Source organism: Ursus arctos, unplaced genomic scaffold (assembly GCF_023065955.2).
Source record: "Ursus arctos isolate Adak ecotype North America unplaced genomic scaffold, UrsArc2.0 scaffold_19, whole genome shotgun sequence".
NCBI classification, from domain to species: Eukaryota; Metazoa; Chordata; class Mammalia; order Carnivora; family Ursidae; genus Ursus; species Ursus arctos.
Window position 1 is genome coordinate 52,077,505 of NW_026622863.1, and position 18,823 is coordinate 52,096,327.

The window sequence follows — 18,823 nt, forward strand, 5'->3', positions numbered from 1 at the left end:
CCAGCAAAGCCCAGCCGTTTTCAAATCACCTCACACAGTGAATAGAAACCCCCAAGATCAAATGTGGCTTAACAATAATGTCTTTTATTACTGCAAAATCCAAAGCAATATGAGGCAGGGAGATCCCAGGTTGGTGACTTGGAGGATAGGAAAATCCAAGAGGAGTGTCACACAAAACTAATACATCCTGGGAAATGTGGTCCTTTTTGGCAAGTTACCAGCAGAACGCAGATTGGGTCCACTGGGCCATGCCCTAACTTCTACAAGAGAAGAGAATGAAGACCCTTTAAAGGCTAAGAGTAATCATGATTTCCTCCAGCAAAAGGGGAAGGAAAGAGGTCAGCTTCCCTGAGCACACTGTGGTGGTAACTAATGCACTAACGCACACTGTGTGAACCTGCTGAGTGGTAAAGGTGACAAAACTCTTTCACAGAAAGTGGCAGTGACATAAATCTGGCAAAAGCCCTGGACGGGTTAGGAAGCATAACACAGCTCCTTATAGATTCACACATACTTCAACTAAAAGGAGATCTCCCCACTGTGGATTTTCAGATGTACACGCTTAAATTTAGGTAGATGGCTTCCTCACAACTTTTCTCCTCCACTGTAATTACCTAAAAGGAAACTGCACAGCCCTGTACATCTAAGGCCTTTCTCTAATATGAAGTCTCTGGTGTTGAATGAGGTCAGATTTGGAGCTAAAGGATTTCCCACATTCTCTGCACTCAGTAGGCCTCTTTCCAGTGTGAACTCTCCGGTGTTGAATGAGGCTGGAGCTTTGGCTAAAGGATTTTCCGCATTCCCCACACTCATAAGGCCTTTCTCCAGTGTGAACTCTCAGGTGTTTAACGAGGTTAGATTTGCAGCTAAAGGACTTTCCACACTCATTGCACTCAATAGGCCTTTCTCCAGTGTGAACTCTCCAGTGGTTCTTGAGGTTGGAGCTATGGCTAAAGGATTTTCCACATTCCCCACACTCATAAGGCCTTTCCCCTGTGTGGACTTTCCGATGTGAACTAAAGCTGGAGCTTTGTTTAAAGGATTTCCCACATTTACTGCACTCATAAGGCCTTTCTCCAGTGTGAAGTCTCCTGTGGTGAATGAGGCTGGAGCTTCGGCTGAAGGATTTCCCACATTCATTGCACTGATGAGGTCTTTCTCCAGTGTGAACTCTCTTGTGGTAAATGAGACTAAAGTTTTGGCTAAAGGACTTCCCACATTCACTGCACTCATAAGGCCTTTCTCCTGTGTGAACTCTCTGATGTTGAATGAGGTTGGACCTTTGGCTGAAAGATTTTCCACATTCCCTGCACTCATAAGGCTTCTCTCCAGTGTGAACTTTCCTATGGCTATTGAGGCTATAGCTTTGGCTAAAGGATTTCCCACATTCATTGCACTCGTAGGGCCTTTCTCCAGTGTGAACTCTCCGATGTATAATGAAACTGGAGTAATAGGTGAAGAATTTTCCACATGCACTGCATTCGTAAGGTCTTTCTCCGGTGTGGACTTTCTGGTGCTGAATGAGGTTACATCTTCGGGTACAGGCTTTTCCACATTTGCCACACTCATAAAGCCCTTCTCTAGCGACAACTCTCTGGTCCTGAGCATGTGTGTCTGTGCAGCTGAAGGCCTTCTTGCATTCTCCACAGTTGTGATGACTTTTTCCATTGTGAAAGACAGCCTCACACTTATTGTTCAGCTTCTCCCCAGTTTGAGTGACCTGTTGTTGGAGAAATCCCATGCTGGCTAAGAAGTCCTTCTGTGTCTTCTCACAGGTAAAGGGCTTCCCTGACACGTGGACTGTACAGTTCTTTATAAATGAGGCTCTGTCCACGTAACTTCTGAAGGGTATCTCTCTAGTGTGCTGCCCCTGGTACTGTTGAAGGTTGGCAGCTAAACAGAATTGTTTCCTACATGTATATGGTTTTTCCCCAAGATATGATTCCTGGTGCTCAGCCAAGTACAAAATGTTTCTCAAGATCGGGCCATGCAGTTCAAAAGGCTGAGCCTTCTGAGAAGATGAATCTGCCTTGAGAGTCCCAATCTGTGACACTCCTATAGAAATGCTCTCTTCAGAAGCTGCATCCCCATCCTCCACTCCATGCCAACAATCTGAAAGCAAAGAAGAGATGATGAAATACATGTTGACTTTATTGGGAAGGGGGAAAAACAATCACAAATGTACATCTGACACATTAAAGAACCAGTATATGGACTATTTTGGGGTTAGGTTTTGGAAGCAGCTGCTTTGTACTACTGGGTCCCCAAGGTCACAGAATTGGGAAGGCCTCACTAGGCACAGGATACAAGGAAAGGGTTGGGCCAGGGCAAAACACATCTTCTACAACTCATTTTACTATTAATGGCTTTTATAGCAGGATTACATCTGCTGGTGACATGTGACGCTGTGCAGAAGTCTATGTCCACATGTAGGAAAATCTGACTGGAACAAAGTAACTGGTTTTAAAGAATTAATAAAAGATGGGGCGCCTGGGTGGCTTAGTTAAGTGTCTGACTTGATTTCAGCTCTCATTGCGATCTCAGGGTAGTGAGACTGAGCCCTGTGGCAGCCTCCATGCTGGGCATGGAACCTACTTAAGATTCTTTCTTTCCTTCTCCCTCTGCCCCCAACCCTCTCTTAAAAAAAAAAATTATTAAAAGATATGTCCACACTTTAGAATACAACAATGTTGGAAAGCAATGAGGAGAGAAGAGTGTGAGGAATGAGTGAGAAGAAAGGTCCAGAGAGGTGGGGATTAGTCTGGGGCTGGAGAATATAAATGACAAGTCAGGGAAGTGTCAAGAATGGAGAAGGGAAGGCAGACGTGAGTTGTGGCCACCAGCAATGGTAACAAAACACAAATATGACAGGTTCCTGGTATGATTTGAATAAAACTCTGACATCACATTCTCCCCCAGCTGTCATTCACCTGGGTCAGGCCCTCTCTGGGCCCATCTTGTGGAGACTGGAATTCTATCCATCCTGTGAAGGACAGGGGACTCTTCTCCTAACCCCAGCTGAGCAACTTTATGGGACCTAGAAGATCTGCATCCTAAGGGTAAGACAGGACAGGTCAATGGTTAATATTGGCCTGAAACAACTCAGCACACAGTGGATCATAGGAAAGATACTACAAAAAGTACCTCCATGCCCAGCTAGAGGAAAGATGGTGGGACAGTAAGCACCAGGAGCTTGCCTCTTCACCTGGACCACAAATGCACAGACAGAATCAATCTGATGTAACTGTTTTGCAACATGCTAAATTGCTTTAATTTTGGTCAATATCAGCTCTTAACATTGTGTAAGTTATCCATGTCCCAACTTGTCTAACTCTGAGTCCCAGAGCAGGCAGCCATTTTCCTGGAGCAGCTTGCTGGAGCCAGGGTGGGCAATAAGGACTCTGTCCTCCAAGTACCACAGATCTGTGCTTCTGATGGTGCAAGTGTGACAGACAGGTGGGCAGCCATTGTTGCAAAACCTCTCCCTCCCTGACTCAGGCAATTTTACAGGGGATTTAAAGGGCAGATGTCTATCCCCTCCAGCACCCTCCCTTCATGTTTCTCTTATTCCCCTTTTGGGAGGCAGAAATTCAAGGACTAGGATATTCAAAATCACATATATGGGGGAATAGAGAAAATCATCATACATTCCCAGGGAAAGGCACAATCTCAGAAAAAAACAGAGAAGATCTTAAGTTTACACCTCAGACTGATCTCCAGTAGAGACACCCTAAAACCATTAAACAAACAAACAACAACCTCCAAAAGTCCAGTTTTCAACAACAACAACAAATCACAGGACATACAAAGCAACAGGAAAGTTTAACCCATTCTAAAGAAAAAAAAACAAATCAAGAGAAACTGTCCTTGACAAAGACCACATTGTATACTTATTAGACAAAGACTTTATTCTTTTTAAAGATTTTATTTATTTGACAGAAAGAAGAGAGAGAGCACAAGCAGGGGGAGCAGGAGAGGGAGAAGCAGGCTCCCTGCTGAGCAGTGAGCCTGACGTGGGGCTTGAACCCAGGACCCCAGGATCATGACTTGAGCTGAAGGCAGACGCTTAACCAACTGAGCCACCCAGGTGCCCCTAGACAAAGCCTTTATTTATTTTATTTTATTATTTTTTTAAAAGATTTTATTTATTTATTTGACAGAGAGAGACATAGCCAGTGAGAGAGGAAACACAAGCAGCGGGAGTGGGAGAGGAAGAAGCAGGCTCCCAGAGGGGCAGGGAGCCTGATGCAGGGCTTGATCCCAGGACCCCGGGATCATGACCTGAGCCAAAGGCAGACGCTTAACGGCTGAGCCACCCAGGTGCCCCTAGACAAAGACTTTAAAACATCTGTCTAAAAGATGCTCAAAGAGCTAAAAGAAAATGTGGGCAAAGTCAAGAAAATGTTGCATGACCAAAACATAAATATCAATAGAGACAGGAAATATAAAGAATAATCAAAAAGAAATTTAGGAGCTGAAAAATAAAATAACTGAATGAAAGAACTCACTAGAGGGATACAAAAGCAGCTTTGAGAAGGCAGAAGAAACAATAATCAGTGAACTTGAAGATATCGAATCTGAGGAAAAGAAAGAAAAAGGATTGACCAGAAGTGAATATAACCTAAGAACCTATGGGATACCATCAGTAAACCATTATATGCAATGGATTAGTCTAGAAGAAGAAGAGGGAAACAAAAGGACAGAGAGCTTATTTGAAGAAAGAATGCCTGAAAACTTCCAAATTTGCTGGAAGACACAGACATTAACATCTAAGAAGCTCAGCGAACTCCAACCAGGCTAAAATCTGAGACTCACACTTGGCACATTATAATCCAAGTGTCAAAAGCAAAATGCAAAGAGAGAATCTTGAAATCAGTAAGACAGAAGCGACTCATCGCATACAATGGATCTCCAAAGATTAGCAGATTTCTCATCAGAATCCACAGAGGCCAGAACCAGTGAGTTGACATATCCAAGTGGTGAAGGAAAAAAACCAAGAATCCTATAACAAGCAAAACTGTCCTTCAAAAGTGAGAGAGAAATTAAGATCTTGCAGATAAAAAAAGCCAAGGGAGTTCTCTACCACTAGATGTATCCTGCAAGAAATTCTAACGGGGGTCCTTCAGGTTGAAGTGAAAGGACACTAGATAGTAACTCAAAGTTATTTGACCAAATAAAGATCCCTGTTAAATTAAATACACAGACAATTATAAAAGCTAGTAACTTGGGTTTATTACTCCACTTTTTGTTTTCTAAGTTTTAGAGATTAACACATAAATAACAATTACTGATCTAAATTTTTGGACACACAACACATGCAAGATGTAATTTCATGACATCAATAACTAAAAGGGGTGGAGACAGAGTTGTATAGAAACAGTTTAAAAAAATATGATTGAAGCTAAGCTGGCATCAATTCAAATTAATTGTTATCATTTTATATGTTAAATATAACCCCACGATTAACTAACAAAAACCCCAAAAAACAAAGCCCTCCAGAAAGTATACAAACAAAAACAAAACAAAACCAACAAATCAGAACATTTCACTACAAAAAAAATCAAGTGAATACAAAAGACAGAAATACAGAAAATGAGGGACAAAAAAGCTACAAGGCATATAGAAAACAAATAGCAAAATGACAGAAGTTCCTCCTCATTAGTAGTTACTATAAATGTAAATAGATTAAACTCTCTAAACACAAGACAAAATTGGTAGAATGGATAAAAAAACATGATCCAACTATATGTGGTCCACAAGACACTCACTTTAGACCCCAAGACACAAGTTAATTGAAAGTGACTGCTTGGAAAAACACATTCCAAGAAAACAGTAATCCAAAGAGAGCAGGGGTGGCTACACTAGTATCAGATAACAGAGACTTTACATCAAAAAGGTTATGAGACAAAGAAAGACATTATGTACAATAAAAGGTTCAAGACACAAGAAAAGATAATAACTATGAATATTTAGGTACCTATGACCAAATAAAGATCTCTGTTAAATTATAGACCATCAAAACCTACGAAGCAAAAATTGACAGAACTGAAGGGAGAAACAGACAGTTCTAAAATAATACTTGGAGACATCAATGCCCCATTCTCAATAATATAGAATAAACACAGCAAAGTAAGGAAATAGAGAACTTGAACAACACAATAAACCAAGCAGACCTAACAGAATATACAGAATACTCTGCCCAACAGCAACTACACATGGGACATTTTCCAGAAGAAAGAATATGGTCAGTCACAAATTAAGTGTTATTGGATTTAAAAAGCCAGAAGTCATGCAAAGTATCTTTCCAATCACAATGGGTGAAGTTAGAAATCAAAAACTGAAGGAAAACTGGAAAATTCACAAACCTATGAAAATTGAACAAATCGTTTTTAAACAACCAATGGGTCAAAGAAGGGTCACAAGGAAAACTAGAAAATACTTAGGTTGAGACAAATGAAAAGACAATATCAGCAAAAATTATGTGAAGCAGCAAAAGCAGCACTACGGGGGAAATTTATTGCTATAAACACTTAAATTATAAAGGAGAAAGATCTTGAATCAACAGCTTAACTTTACAACTTAACTACAAAAAATTCCAAGAAACCCAAAGCTAGAAGAAAAAAAAGAAATAATAAAGATTAGAACTGACATAGAGACAAGAAAAACAATGAAGAAAAGTCAACGAAACTGAAAACTGGTTCTTTCAAAAAGCTATCAAAATTTAGACAAACTTTTGGGGTGCCTGTCTGGCTCAGTCAGTGGAGCATGACTCTTGATCGTGGAGTTGAGCTTGAGCCCCATGTTGAGTTTAGAGATTACTTAAAAATAAAAGCTCTAAAAAAAAAAATTGACAAACTTTTACCTAGATTGGCTTAAAAAAATAAAAAGGAAGACTCAAAATAGTAAAATGAAAAATTATAGTGGGAACACGACTACCATTTCTACAGAAATAAAAGAGATTGTAAGAGAGTACTAGTAAGGAGACTGAATCACTAACCAAAAACCTCCTGACAAAGAAAAGCCCTGGGGCGCCTGGGTAGCTCCACTGGTTAGTTAAGTAAGTGCCTGCCTCCAGCTCAGGTCATGTTCCCTGCGTCCTGGGATCCAGTCCAACGTCAGGCTCCCTGCTCAGCATGGAGTCTGCTTCTCCCTCTACCCTTCCCCCCTGCTCATGATATCTCTCTCTCTCAAATAAATAAAATATTAAAAATAAAATAAACTCAGATTCTTTGGGGGGAGAAAAAAAGAAAAGTCCTGGACTTGATGGGTTTCACTGGTGAGTTCTGCCAACCATGTAATGAAGAACACACACCTATTTTTATAAAAAACAGACAAAGCCACTACAAGCAAACTGTAGACCAATATACTTGACGATTCATCAAGGTAAAAAATCATCAACAAAATATTAGCAAACTGAATTCAGCAGCATAGTAAAGGATTAAACACCATGACCGACTGGGATTTACTTCTAGAATGAAAAGGTTGGTTCAACATACAAAATTTAATCAATGTAATACATCCCATTCACAGAATGAGGAAAAAATTACATGATCATTTCAACTGATACACAAAAAACATCTATCAAAATTTAACACCCTTTCATGATGAAAATAGTCAACAAACTAAGAACAGAAGGAAACTACCTTAACATAGTAAAAGTAAAAGATTACAACACATGGCTAATATATTCAATGGTGAAAGACTGAAAGCTTCTTCCAAAATCAGGAAGAAGGATTCCAACATTCACTACTACTATTCAAAATGGTATTGGAAGCTCTAGACAGGGAAACAAAAAAAGAAAAAGAAGAAAGGCATCGAAAGGTAAAGGAATAAGTAAAATTATCTTTGCTTGTGAATATATTATACACAGAAATCTAGGCCTAAAAACTTAAAAACTAAATGAATTCAGCAAAATAACAGGATACAAATAGAACATAAAAAGAGAGGGGAAGATGGCAGAGGAGTAGGGGACCCTATTTCAACCAGTCCCCTGAATCAAGCTGGATATCTACCAGACCATCTTGAACACCCACGAAATCAGCCTGAGATGTAAGAAGATACATCTGGATCTCTACAAACAAAACATCTCTGATGCTTGGTCTAGAGGATTGAAGCGGGGAGCTGAGAATCTGCAGGCAGATATCAGAAGATAAACAGAAGGGGGAGGGAGCCACCGCGCTCATGTGCTGGGAAGGCAGAAGCCTCCTGCGCTGGGGAGCAGGCCGGACTAGCAGACCAGTAGCAGGGGGGAAACCAGACTGAAACCCGGAGCTCGGGAGTGCGCGCGTGAGTGCAAGTGAACCGGGGGTGGCTGGCAGTCTTAGAAGCACAAAGGGCAGAGGGGAGCCTGGGTGGCTCAGTCATTAAGCGCATGCCTTCGGCCCAGGGCGTGATCCCAGGGTCTTGGGATCGAGCCCTGCATCAGGCTCCCTACCCCGCTGGGAGCCTGCTTCTTCCTCTCCCACTCCTGCTGCTTGTGTTCCCTCTCTCACTGGCTGTGTCTCTAATAAATAAATGAATTCTTAAAAAAAAAAAAAAAAGGCACAAAGGGCAGAGACCATCCAGCCCTAGGAGTGAGGACTGAGAGAGCGGTTATGGGGCGCACAAACCAGGACACTGCGGGTTTTTAGCAGCATGGACAGAAACGGAGTCAGTGTGGCCTGGAGAGCTCAGTGAAGAGCAGACTGTGATCTCTCTGTTCTGAGACAGAGGTTTGGATACCATCACTGCTGCTACGACTCTCAGAAGAGACACAGAAAGCCGCCAGGGAAAGCCACTAAAGAACAAAAGCCCCGAAAAACCAAAAAACCAGTTCTCACTGTGCCCATCCCCCCAACCCCATAGGGGGCAGGGAAACCCTGCCCAAACAGGATTGCCTGAGTATCAGCGCAGCAGGCTCCTCCCCCCGAAGACAGGCTGAAAGAACAAGAAGCCCACATCCCTAAGGTCCCTATAAAACAGGTGCATCTTGCTGGGGTCCTGGTCAATTATTTGGACTCTGTACAACCCGGCAACCACACCTCATCAGAATGACAATGAGAAGGAACCGCCAACAAATAAAAGAAACAGAGATTCTGGCCTCTGCCACAGAACTAATGGATATGGATATAACCACGTTGTCAGAAATGGATTTCAGAGTAACAATTATCAAGATGATGTATAGGTTTGAGAAAAATATTAACAAAAATATAGAATCTCTAAGGACTGAAATGAGAACGAATCTGGCAGAAATTAAGAATTTGATGAATGAAATGCAGTCTAAACTGGATGGTCTGACTGCCAGGGTAAACGAGGCAGAAGAATAAATTAGTGAGTTAGAGGATGAGATGATAGAAAAGAAGGAAAGAGAGGTAACATGGGAAAAAAACTCCATTTTCATGAAAAAAAGCTACGGGAGATTACTGACTCAATGAAACGTTCCAATGTCAGAATTATCGGGATCCCTGAGGGGGTGGAGAAAGAGAGAGGTCTAGAAGAGATATTTGAACAAACTGTAGCTGAGAACCTCCCTCATCTGGTGAAGGAAACAAGCATTTGTGTCCAAGAGGCAGAGAGGACCATCCCCAAGATCAATGAGAACACACCAACACCACAACATATAATAGTAAAATTCACAAATCTTAGATCCAAGGAAACAATCTTTTTTTTTTTTTTTAAGATTTTATTTATTTATTCGACAGAGATAGAGACAGCCAGCGAGAGAGGGAACACAAGCAGGGGGAGTGGGAGAGGAAGAAGCAGGCTCATAGTGGAAGAGCCTGATGTGGGGCCTGATCCCATAACGCCGGGATCACACCCTGAGCCGAAGGCAGACGCTCAACCGCTGTGCCACCCAGGCGCCCCTCAAGGAAACAATCTTGAAAGCGGCAAGGGGGAAGACATTCCTTACGTACAGAGGGAGAAACATCAGAATAACGTCAGACCTGTCTACTGAGACCTGGCAATCCAGAAAGGGCTGGCAAGACATATTCAGAGCACTAAATGAGAAGAACATGCAGCCAAGGATACTGTATCCAGCAAGGCTGTCATTCAGAATAGATGCAGAGACAAGGAGCTTCCAAGACCAGCAGAAACTGAAAGAATGTGTGACCACCAAGCCAGCCCTACAAGAAATATTAAGAGGGTTCTATAAAAGTAGAAAGACCCCAAGAGTGATACAGAACAGAAACTTACAGAGACAATCTATAGAAACAAACAAGGACTTCACAGGCAACATGATGCCATTAAAATCATATCTCTCAATAATCACTCTCAAAGTGAATGGCCTAAATGCTCCCATAAAACGACACAGGGTTGCAGATTGGATAAAAAGACATGACCCATCCATATGGTGTCTATAAGAGACTCACTTTGAACCTAAAGATATATCCAGACTGAAAGTGAAGGGATGAAAAACCATTTTTCATGCCAATGGACCTCAAAAGAAAGCTGGGATAGCAATTCTCATATCACACAAATTAGATTGTAAGCTAAAGACTGTAGTTAGAGATACAGAAGGACACTATATTATTCTTAAAGGATGTATCCAACAAGTGGATATGACAATTATAAATATCTATGCCCCCAACAGGGGAGCAGCCAACTACGTAAGTCAACTGTTAACCAGAATAAAGAGACGTGTGGATAATAATACGGTAATAGTAGGGGAACTCAACACTCCACTCTCAGCAACAGACAGATCATTTAAGCAGAAAATCAACAAACACACAAGAGCTTTGAATGACACACTGGACCAGATGGACCTCATAGATACGTACAGAACACTTCACCCTAGAACAACAGAATACTCCTTCTTTTCAAATGCACGTGGAGCTTTCTCCAGAATAGACCATATACTGGGTCACAAAACAGGTCTCAACCAATACCAAAAGACTGAGATTATTCCCTGCATATTGTCAGATCACAGTGCTTGGAAACTGGAACTCAATCACAAGAAAAAATTTGGAAGAAACTCAAACACTTGGAAGCTAAGAACCATCCTGCTTAAGAATGTTTGGGTAAACCAGGAAATTAAAAAAGAACTTAAGCAATTTATGGAAGCCAATGAGAATGAAAACACATCGGTCCAAAATCTATGGGACACTGCAAAGGCGGTCCTAAGGGGGAAATACATAGCCATCCAAGCCTCACATGAAAGAAAAGAAAATTCTAAAATGCAGTCTTTATACTCACACCTTAAACAGTTGGAGATGGAACAAAAGAACAGGCCTAAGCCACGCACAAAAAGACAACTGATTAAGATTAGAGCAGAGATCAATGAATTAGAAACCGGAATTACAGTAGAGCAGATCAACAAAACTAGAAGCTGGTTCTTTGAAAGAATTAATAAGATTGATAAGCCACTGGCCAGACTTATTCAAAAGAATAGAGAAAGGACCCAAATTAATAAAATTATGAATGAAAAGGGAGAGGTCACGATTAACATCAAGGAAATACAAAAATCATTAGAAACTATTATCAACAACTATCTGCCAGTAAATTAAGCAACCTGGAAGAAATGAATGCCTTTCTGGAAACCTATAAACTACCAAGACTGAAACAGGAAGAAACTGATAATCTAAATAGACCGATTAACAGTGAAGAGATTGAAGCAGTGATCAAAACCTCCCAAAAAACAGGAATTCCCCGGGGAATTCTACCAAACATTCAAAGAAGAAATAATACCTATTCTCCTGAAGCTGTTTCAAAAAATAGAAACAGAAGGAAAACTACCAAACTCGTTCTATGAGGCCAGTATTACCTTGATCCCAAAACCAGGCAAAGACCCCATCAAAAAGGAGAATTACAGACCGATATTCCTGATGAATATGGATGCCAAAATTCTCAACAAGATCCTAGCTAATAGATCCAACAGTACATTAAAAGGATTATCCATCACAACCAAGTGGGATTCATCCCTGGGACGCAAGGTGGTTCAATATTCACAAACCAATTAGTGTGACAGAATACATTAATAAGAGAAGAGGCAAGAACCGTATGATCCTCTCAATTGATGCAGAAAAAGCATTTGACAAAATACAGCATCCTTTCCTGATTAAAACCCTTCAGAGTGTAGGGATAGAGGGTACATTCCTCAATTTCATAAAAACCATCTATGAAAAGCCTACAGCGAATATCTTTCTCAATGGGGAAAAGCTGAGAGCCTTTCCCTTAAGATCAGGAATACAAGGACGCCCACTCTCACCATTATTGTTCAACATAGTACTAGAAGTCCTAGCAACAGCAATCAGATAACAAAAAAGAAAAAAAGGTATTCAAACTGGCAAAGAAGAAGTCAAACTCTCTCTCTTTGCAGATACATGATACTTTATGTGGAAAACCCAAAAGACTCCACCCCCAAATTACTAGAACTCATACAATTCAGTAATGTGGCAGGATTCAAAATCAATGCTCAGAAATCAGCTGCATTTCTATACACTAACAATGAGACTGAAGAAAGAGAAATTAGGGAATCAATTCCATTTACAATAGCACCAAAAACCATAAGATATCTTGGAATAAACTTAATCAGAGAAGTAAAGGATCTGTTCTCTAGAAACTACAGAACACTGATGAAAGACATTGAGGAAGACACAAAAAGATGGAAAAACATTCCATGCTCATGGATCGGAGCAATCTACACTTTCAACGCCACCTCGATCAAAATACCAATGACATTTTTCAACGAGCTGGAACAAACAATCCTAAAATTTGTGTGGAATCAGAAAAGACCCCGAATCACCAAGGAAATGTTGAAAAAGAAAAACAAAGCTGGGGGCATCATGCTGTCTGATTTCAAGCTATACTACAAAGCTGTGATCACCAAGACAGCATGGTACTGGCACAGAAAAAGACACATAGACCAATGGAACAGAATAGAGACTCCAGAAATGGACCCTCAACTCTATGGTCAACTAATCTTTGACAAAACAGGAAAAAACATCCAGTGGAAAAAAGGCAGTCTCTTCAATAAATGGTGCTGGGAAAATTGGACAGCTATATACAGAAGAATGAAACTTGACCACTCTCTCACACCATACACAAAGATAAACTCCAAATGGATGAAAGACCTCGATGTAAGACAGGAGCCCATCAAAATCATAGAGAACATACACTGTAACCTCTTCGACATCGGCCACAGCAACTTCTTTCATGACATGTCTCCAAAGGCAAGGGAAACTAAAGCAAAAATGAACTTTTGGGACTTCATCAAGATAAAAGGCTTCTGCACAGCAAAGGGAACAGTCAACAAAACAAAGAGGCAACCCATGGAATGGGAGAAGATATTTGCCAATGACACTACAGATGAAAGACTGGTATCCAAGATCTATAAAGAACTTCTCAAACTCAATACCCAAGAAACAAATAATCAAATAGAAAAAAATGGGCAGAAGATATGAACAGACACTTTTCCAATGAAGACATATGAATGGCTAACAGACACATGAAAAAATGTTCAACATCATTAGCCATCAGGGAAATTCAAATCAAAACCACATTGAGATACCACCTTATACCAGTTAGACTGGCAAACATGGACAAGGCAAGAAACAACAAATGTTGGAGACGATGTGGAGAAAGGGGAACCCTCTTACACTGTTGGTGGGAATGCAAGTTGGTACAGCCACTTTGGAAAACAGTGTGAAGGTTCCTCAAAAAATTAAAAATAGAGCTACCCTACAACCCAGCAATTCCACTACTGGGTATTTACCCCAAAGATACAGATGTAGCGAAGAGAAGGGCCATATGCACCCCAATGTTCATAGCAGCATTGTCCACAATAGTCAAACTGTGGAAGGAGCCAAGATGCCCTTCAACAGATGAATGGATAAAGAAGATGTGGTCCATATATACAACGGAATATAACTCAGCCATCAGAAAGAATGGTTACCCCACATTTGCATCAACATGAAGGGGACTGGAGGAGGCTATGCTAAGTGAAATAAGTCAAGCAGAGAAAGACAATTATCATGTGGTTTCATTCATTTGCGGAACATAAGGAATAGCAGGGAGATCATTAGGAGAAGGAAGGGAAGAATGAAGCGGGGGGGGGGGGGGGCGGTAAACAGAAGGGGGAATGAACCACGAGAGACTATGGACTCCGGGAAACAAACTGAGGGTTTTAGAGGGGAGGGGGTAGGGGGATGGGCTAGCCTGGTGAAGGGTATTAAAGAGGGCACGTATTGCATGGAGCACTGATACGCAAACAATGCATCATGGAACACTACATCAAAAACTAACGATGTACTGTATGGTGACTAATATATCATAATAATAATAACAAAAAAGAACATAAAAAAACCAGTTATATTTCTGTACATTAAAAATGAACAATCTAAAAAGGAAACTATGAAAACAATTCCACTTATAATAGTATCAAAAGAAAAAATATTAGATATTAACCAAGAAAGTAAAAGATACGAACACAAGAAACTACAAAACATTACTAAAAGGAATTAAAGAAATTAATAAGTGGAAAAACATCTATATTCATGGATTGAAAGATTTAATACCGTTAAGATATCAATATTATCCCAAACCATCTACAGATTCAATGAAATACCTACCAAAATCCCATTTTTTTGGTAGTAATAGAAAAATTCACATGGAATCTCAAGGACACCAAATAGCCAGAATAATCTTGAAAAAGACTAAAATTGAAGGAGTCACACTTCTTAATTTAAAATTTGACCCCATAATGACAAATGCAGACCAATGCAATAGAACAAACACTCCAGAAATAAACTCTTGCGTATACGGTCAAATGATTTTCTATAAGGAGGCCAAGACCATCTAGATCATTCAGTGGGGAGGATCCATCAGGCTGACATCAAGGCTACTGATCCTGAATCCTTCCCTATGAGGGTTTGAAGCAGGTGCTGTGGCAATAAAGGAAGAGAAGTAGGAATGCACTCAGTCCAGCTCTAGAAACCACAGCACCTACTCAGGGAATTGAGGAAGGCAGCAGTATCCATCGTTCAGATGTTAGACAGAGCTGCCCCTATGGAAAAGGGAAAGTTGGAGCCTAGCGCAGGGCACAGGGTAACGGCCTTACCTAGTGAGGATGTGAGTGCAAAGTTCTCCAGCATCACATCATGGTACAGGCATCTCTGATCCTCATCTAGGAGATCCCATTCCTCCCAGGAGAAATATAGGGCCACGTCCTCAAAAGTCACACTTCCCTGCCAGGATAGAGAAAGATGAAACCACTAACAGCCTCACTCCTGAAGACCCATAAACCATATCCCCACACATCTATCCCATGTCCCTCCTCCTCCCAAGATGCCCGAATCAGAGGAGATACCAGACTTTGGTGTCACTGGTGTCTGCTCTTTCCTTATACTCCCATTATTAACTGTGTTTATTCTGCTTCCCACTCTGCAACCAGATGGAGTGTGTTAAGACTTAGCTAAGGTCACCTTCTGGGGCGCCTGGGTGGCTCAGGTCAGGATCTCAGGGTTTTGGGATCCAGTCCCACATAGGGCTCTCTGCTCACCAGGGAGTCTGCTTCTCCCTCTCCCTCTGCCCTTCCCCCCTCTTCTTGTGCTCTCTCATTCACTTTCTCAAATAAATTAATAAAATCTAAAAAAAAAAAAAAAAAATTCACCTTCTTCCTCTGATCCAGGCCTTCCCTTGCCTCCAGATGGATGCCTAACTTCAGAGGCAGTCATTCCAAGCTTGACTCTGGTGCACAGTTCCCCAATTTGTTCTCACCAGAAAGAAAGGAGGCCTGCAATTACCTGAATGAGCTTAGCCTCATCTCTGAGCAGTTCCACATACCAACGCCTGTTTTTGTAATAAGCTTCCACATTTTCTTTTGATGGCCCCAAATGCGAATGCCTCCATATAAACCCTGGCCTAGACTCAACCCTGAGCTAGGATTCTTCAGGGTCCCCAAACTCAAGGGCTGGGAGAATGGCAGGTGAAGAGTCTCACGACACCACAAATCTGGACAAAATGTGGGACGGCACCAGTGGAGGGGCTGGTACACCTCCACTCACTTGTGAGGTTCCAAAAGCACTTCTGCAACCATCGAAACCTGTGGGAAGAGGCAGGTCTTCGATGGATGTGACCATGGTGACTTTCCAGGGTCTCAGCCCTTCCCTGTGTCCCTGAGGGGCACCACCAGAGCCACGTAACCTCGGGAAGACAGGCCAGTCTCTGTGCCTTGAGTCCTTGGAAAAAGACTCAACCTCCCCCTATGTCCTCATCACCCCCTACAATCTCCATGGCTCCCAGGGTCCTCAGAATGAAGATACCACACTTCGGCCGGGCAGTCCAGGCGTGACTCCGCCTCACGCTCTGTCACCTGAGGGCAGAATCCTCCCGTCTCAGGCCCCCTCCAGCCTCTGCCCCAGCCGGCCCCTCAGCCCCGAGCCCGCTCCCGCAGCCAGCACGCCGGCGCTCACACACGGGCCCCCGCCCGCCGGCGCCTCCCTGTCCCGGACACCCGGGCCTGGGCCGCAGGGACGCGAGCAGGCGCCCCGCCTCGGGCCTTTCGGGTCTGGGTGGTGGGACGGCGGGGAGGGTGGGGGACGAGGGTTTACCTGAGCCGGGTCCCTGGGCGCGGCCGCCGCCATCGGAGCCTCTGGGCGAAGTGAAGTGATGACAGCTGAGCGACCTGGGCAGTCGCCGACACTGAAGCCTGCAGGCCTCGCAGGCAGCGATGTCCCCAGCAGTAGACCCGCCTCCCTACAGTGTGGACAAAGCCTCCTCTCGTACCTTCTCTGTCCGTCGCGTGGGTCCCAATCCGTGTTCCGGATCCTCTTACCGAGCCCCCAAGCCCCAGAACCGCTAAAATGACCGCCACAGAAACGACGGAAGCCCCGCCTCAAGGCGGTTCGCTCTGCCGGAAATGTTCCTTTTCTGGGTTTTCATTGGGTTATTACCGCTGCCGCTCAACGCAAAGCTTTCTGGGTAATGTAGTTCCTTCGGTAGATCAGGCCTGGAAGAGGGGCGCTCAACACCAGAAACTCTCAGAGAGATGATCAAACAGCAAGGCAAGGCTTAAGGGAAATGACCCTCCTATACTTCTAGGGTGGGAGAAGGACTTCGGTTCATCTTAAAGGGGCAGGAGACCAACTGGCAGTCCCAGAGGATCTGGACATAGGCAACGTCATTTCTCTAAATCTCTCAGAACACCGCCATCCTGCCTCTGTTTATGTGTCCATGTTCCAGCCACAGCAGGCGGAATGGTTTCATCCATACACTGCTTCCTACTGGAAATATGGGATGATGAGATGGATTCTATTCCTTCTAAGAGTCTAACTGTTACTTGAAAAGAAAAACTACTTACCAAATTGACGGTTAATGCCAGAACAGTGACGGCAGGGGCAGCATACACACAGGTGTAGAAAGGGGTCATCTGGACAATAAGATAAAGGTTCGACACTTAGTGAGCTCACCTTCTTGCTGGGAAATAATTATCATTTCACCTGTAAGTGCTGACAGTATCTGCACAGGGATCTGAGATCATTTCTGAAAAACATCTGTGATTTGTGCATAACACTGATAGCTCTTAACGTTTATTAGTAAAGTTATCCAAGAGGGGTGCCTGGGTGACTCAGTCCATTAAGCGTCTGCCTTTGGCTCAGGTCATGATCCCAGGGTCCTGGGATCAAGCCCCGCTTTGGGCTCCCTGCTCAGCCAGGGAGCCTGCTTCTCCCTCTCCCTCTGCCTGCTGCTCCCCCTGCTTGTGCTCTCTCTCTCTGTCAAATAAATAAAATCTTAAAAAACAACAACAACAACAAACTTATCCAAGAGGGTGAGGTGAACAGAAATAACTAGAGGACAGTCTTACTTTAGGTGTCAAAAAAAAATGATAAGGTGTCATGGGAAGGGCAGCAGAAGACACTGAAGTTTTTAATTTTGTAAAAAGATTTATTTATTTATTTGACAGAGAGAGAGAAAAAAAACTCACAAACAGGGGGAGTGGGAGAGGAAGAAGCAGGATCCCCGCTGAGCAGTGAGCCCAACACGGGGCTCAATCCCAGGACCCTGGGATCATGACCTGAGCTGAAGGCAGACACTTAAACGACTGAGCCACCCAGGCGCCCTGACACTGAAGTTTAAGAAGCAAAGGAATGAAGCAGAATACAACTTCATGCTTCATTCCTGCCTATATTGAGTGTCTTTATTCCATTCCCCCAAATTATTATTTTTCACTCCTAAGAAACCCACACAATGGCCTGAAGTAAGCAAGCGAAAGCAGCAAGGAAAAGTTGCCGGAGGGCATAAACCGCTCATGTTTTGCTTTAGTACACACATGGTAAGTAACTACTCTGTGCCAGATAGGTTTCGAAGTGATCAAGATATAAAACGAAACCAACTAGGCTAAAAACCCCTCAAAAAGCTCACATTCTGGTTGAGGATGACAAACAGAAACACAAATCATTTGGTGATCATTCTAAAAAAGTAATGGTGCTGTGAACAATGAATATGGAGTGAGTGGTGAGTGCTATAGGGAGGTGGGCATGTGTGGCCATGGTAACTAGAATAGTAAGGTGAGGGGGTCTCCTGAATTAGAGGGTATCTGACAAGGACCTGAAGAAGATGAGGGTGAGGGGTTGAGCCACATGTGTATCTTGTTTTCAGGCAGAAGAAACAGCCAGCACAAGGCCCAGGGGCCAAGAGCCGCCCTGGGGTGTCCAGGGAAGAGCAAGCAGGGTGATGCATCTAAAGCCACACCATTAGGAGAAGAGGGTTGAGAGAGGAAGTTAGAAGGGCAACAAGGGCTGAATTGTGCACACTGCAGGGGAAGCCAGAGCCTGTACAAGGCCTTGACTGGAAGTGGTATGTAACTGCTCTGTTGAGAATATAATGTGGAAGGGACTGTGGAGAAGCA

The 18,823-nt window shown here is 42.8% G+C and overlaps 1 protein-coding gene across 5 annotated transcripts in view; it reads right to left on the bottom strand.

Annotated features, from left to right (window-relative positions):
• Positions 1-62: 62 nt before the first annotated feature.
• Positions 63-18,823, bottom strand: part of LOC113247980 (zinc finger protein 211) — a 40,068-nt gene continuing 21,307 nt past the window's right edge. The window contains exons 3-7 of one of the 5 annotated variants that reach the window (XM_057313934.1): positions 17,276-17,344; positions 16,527-16,671; positions 15,035-15,161; positions 2,931-3,053; positions 63-2,112 (exon numbers count right to left, since the gene is read on the bottom strand). In XM_057313934.1, the coding sequence (XP_057169917.1) occupies positions 644-2,112; positions 2,931-3,053; positions 15,035-15,161; positions 16,527-16,559 (1,752 nt within the window). In that variant the 5' untranslated portion in view covers positions 16,560-16,671; positions 17,276-17,344 and the 3' untranslated portion in view covers positions 63-643. Of the gene's footprint in view, positions 2,113-2,930; positions 3,054-15,034; positions 15,162-15,586; positions 16,019-16,526; positions 17,243-17,275; positions 17,345-18,823 lie in introns of those variants that run through there. The other 4 variants (XM_057313938.1, XM_057313936.1, XM_057313935.1 and 1 more) reach the window with 4 other exon arrangements.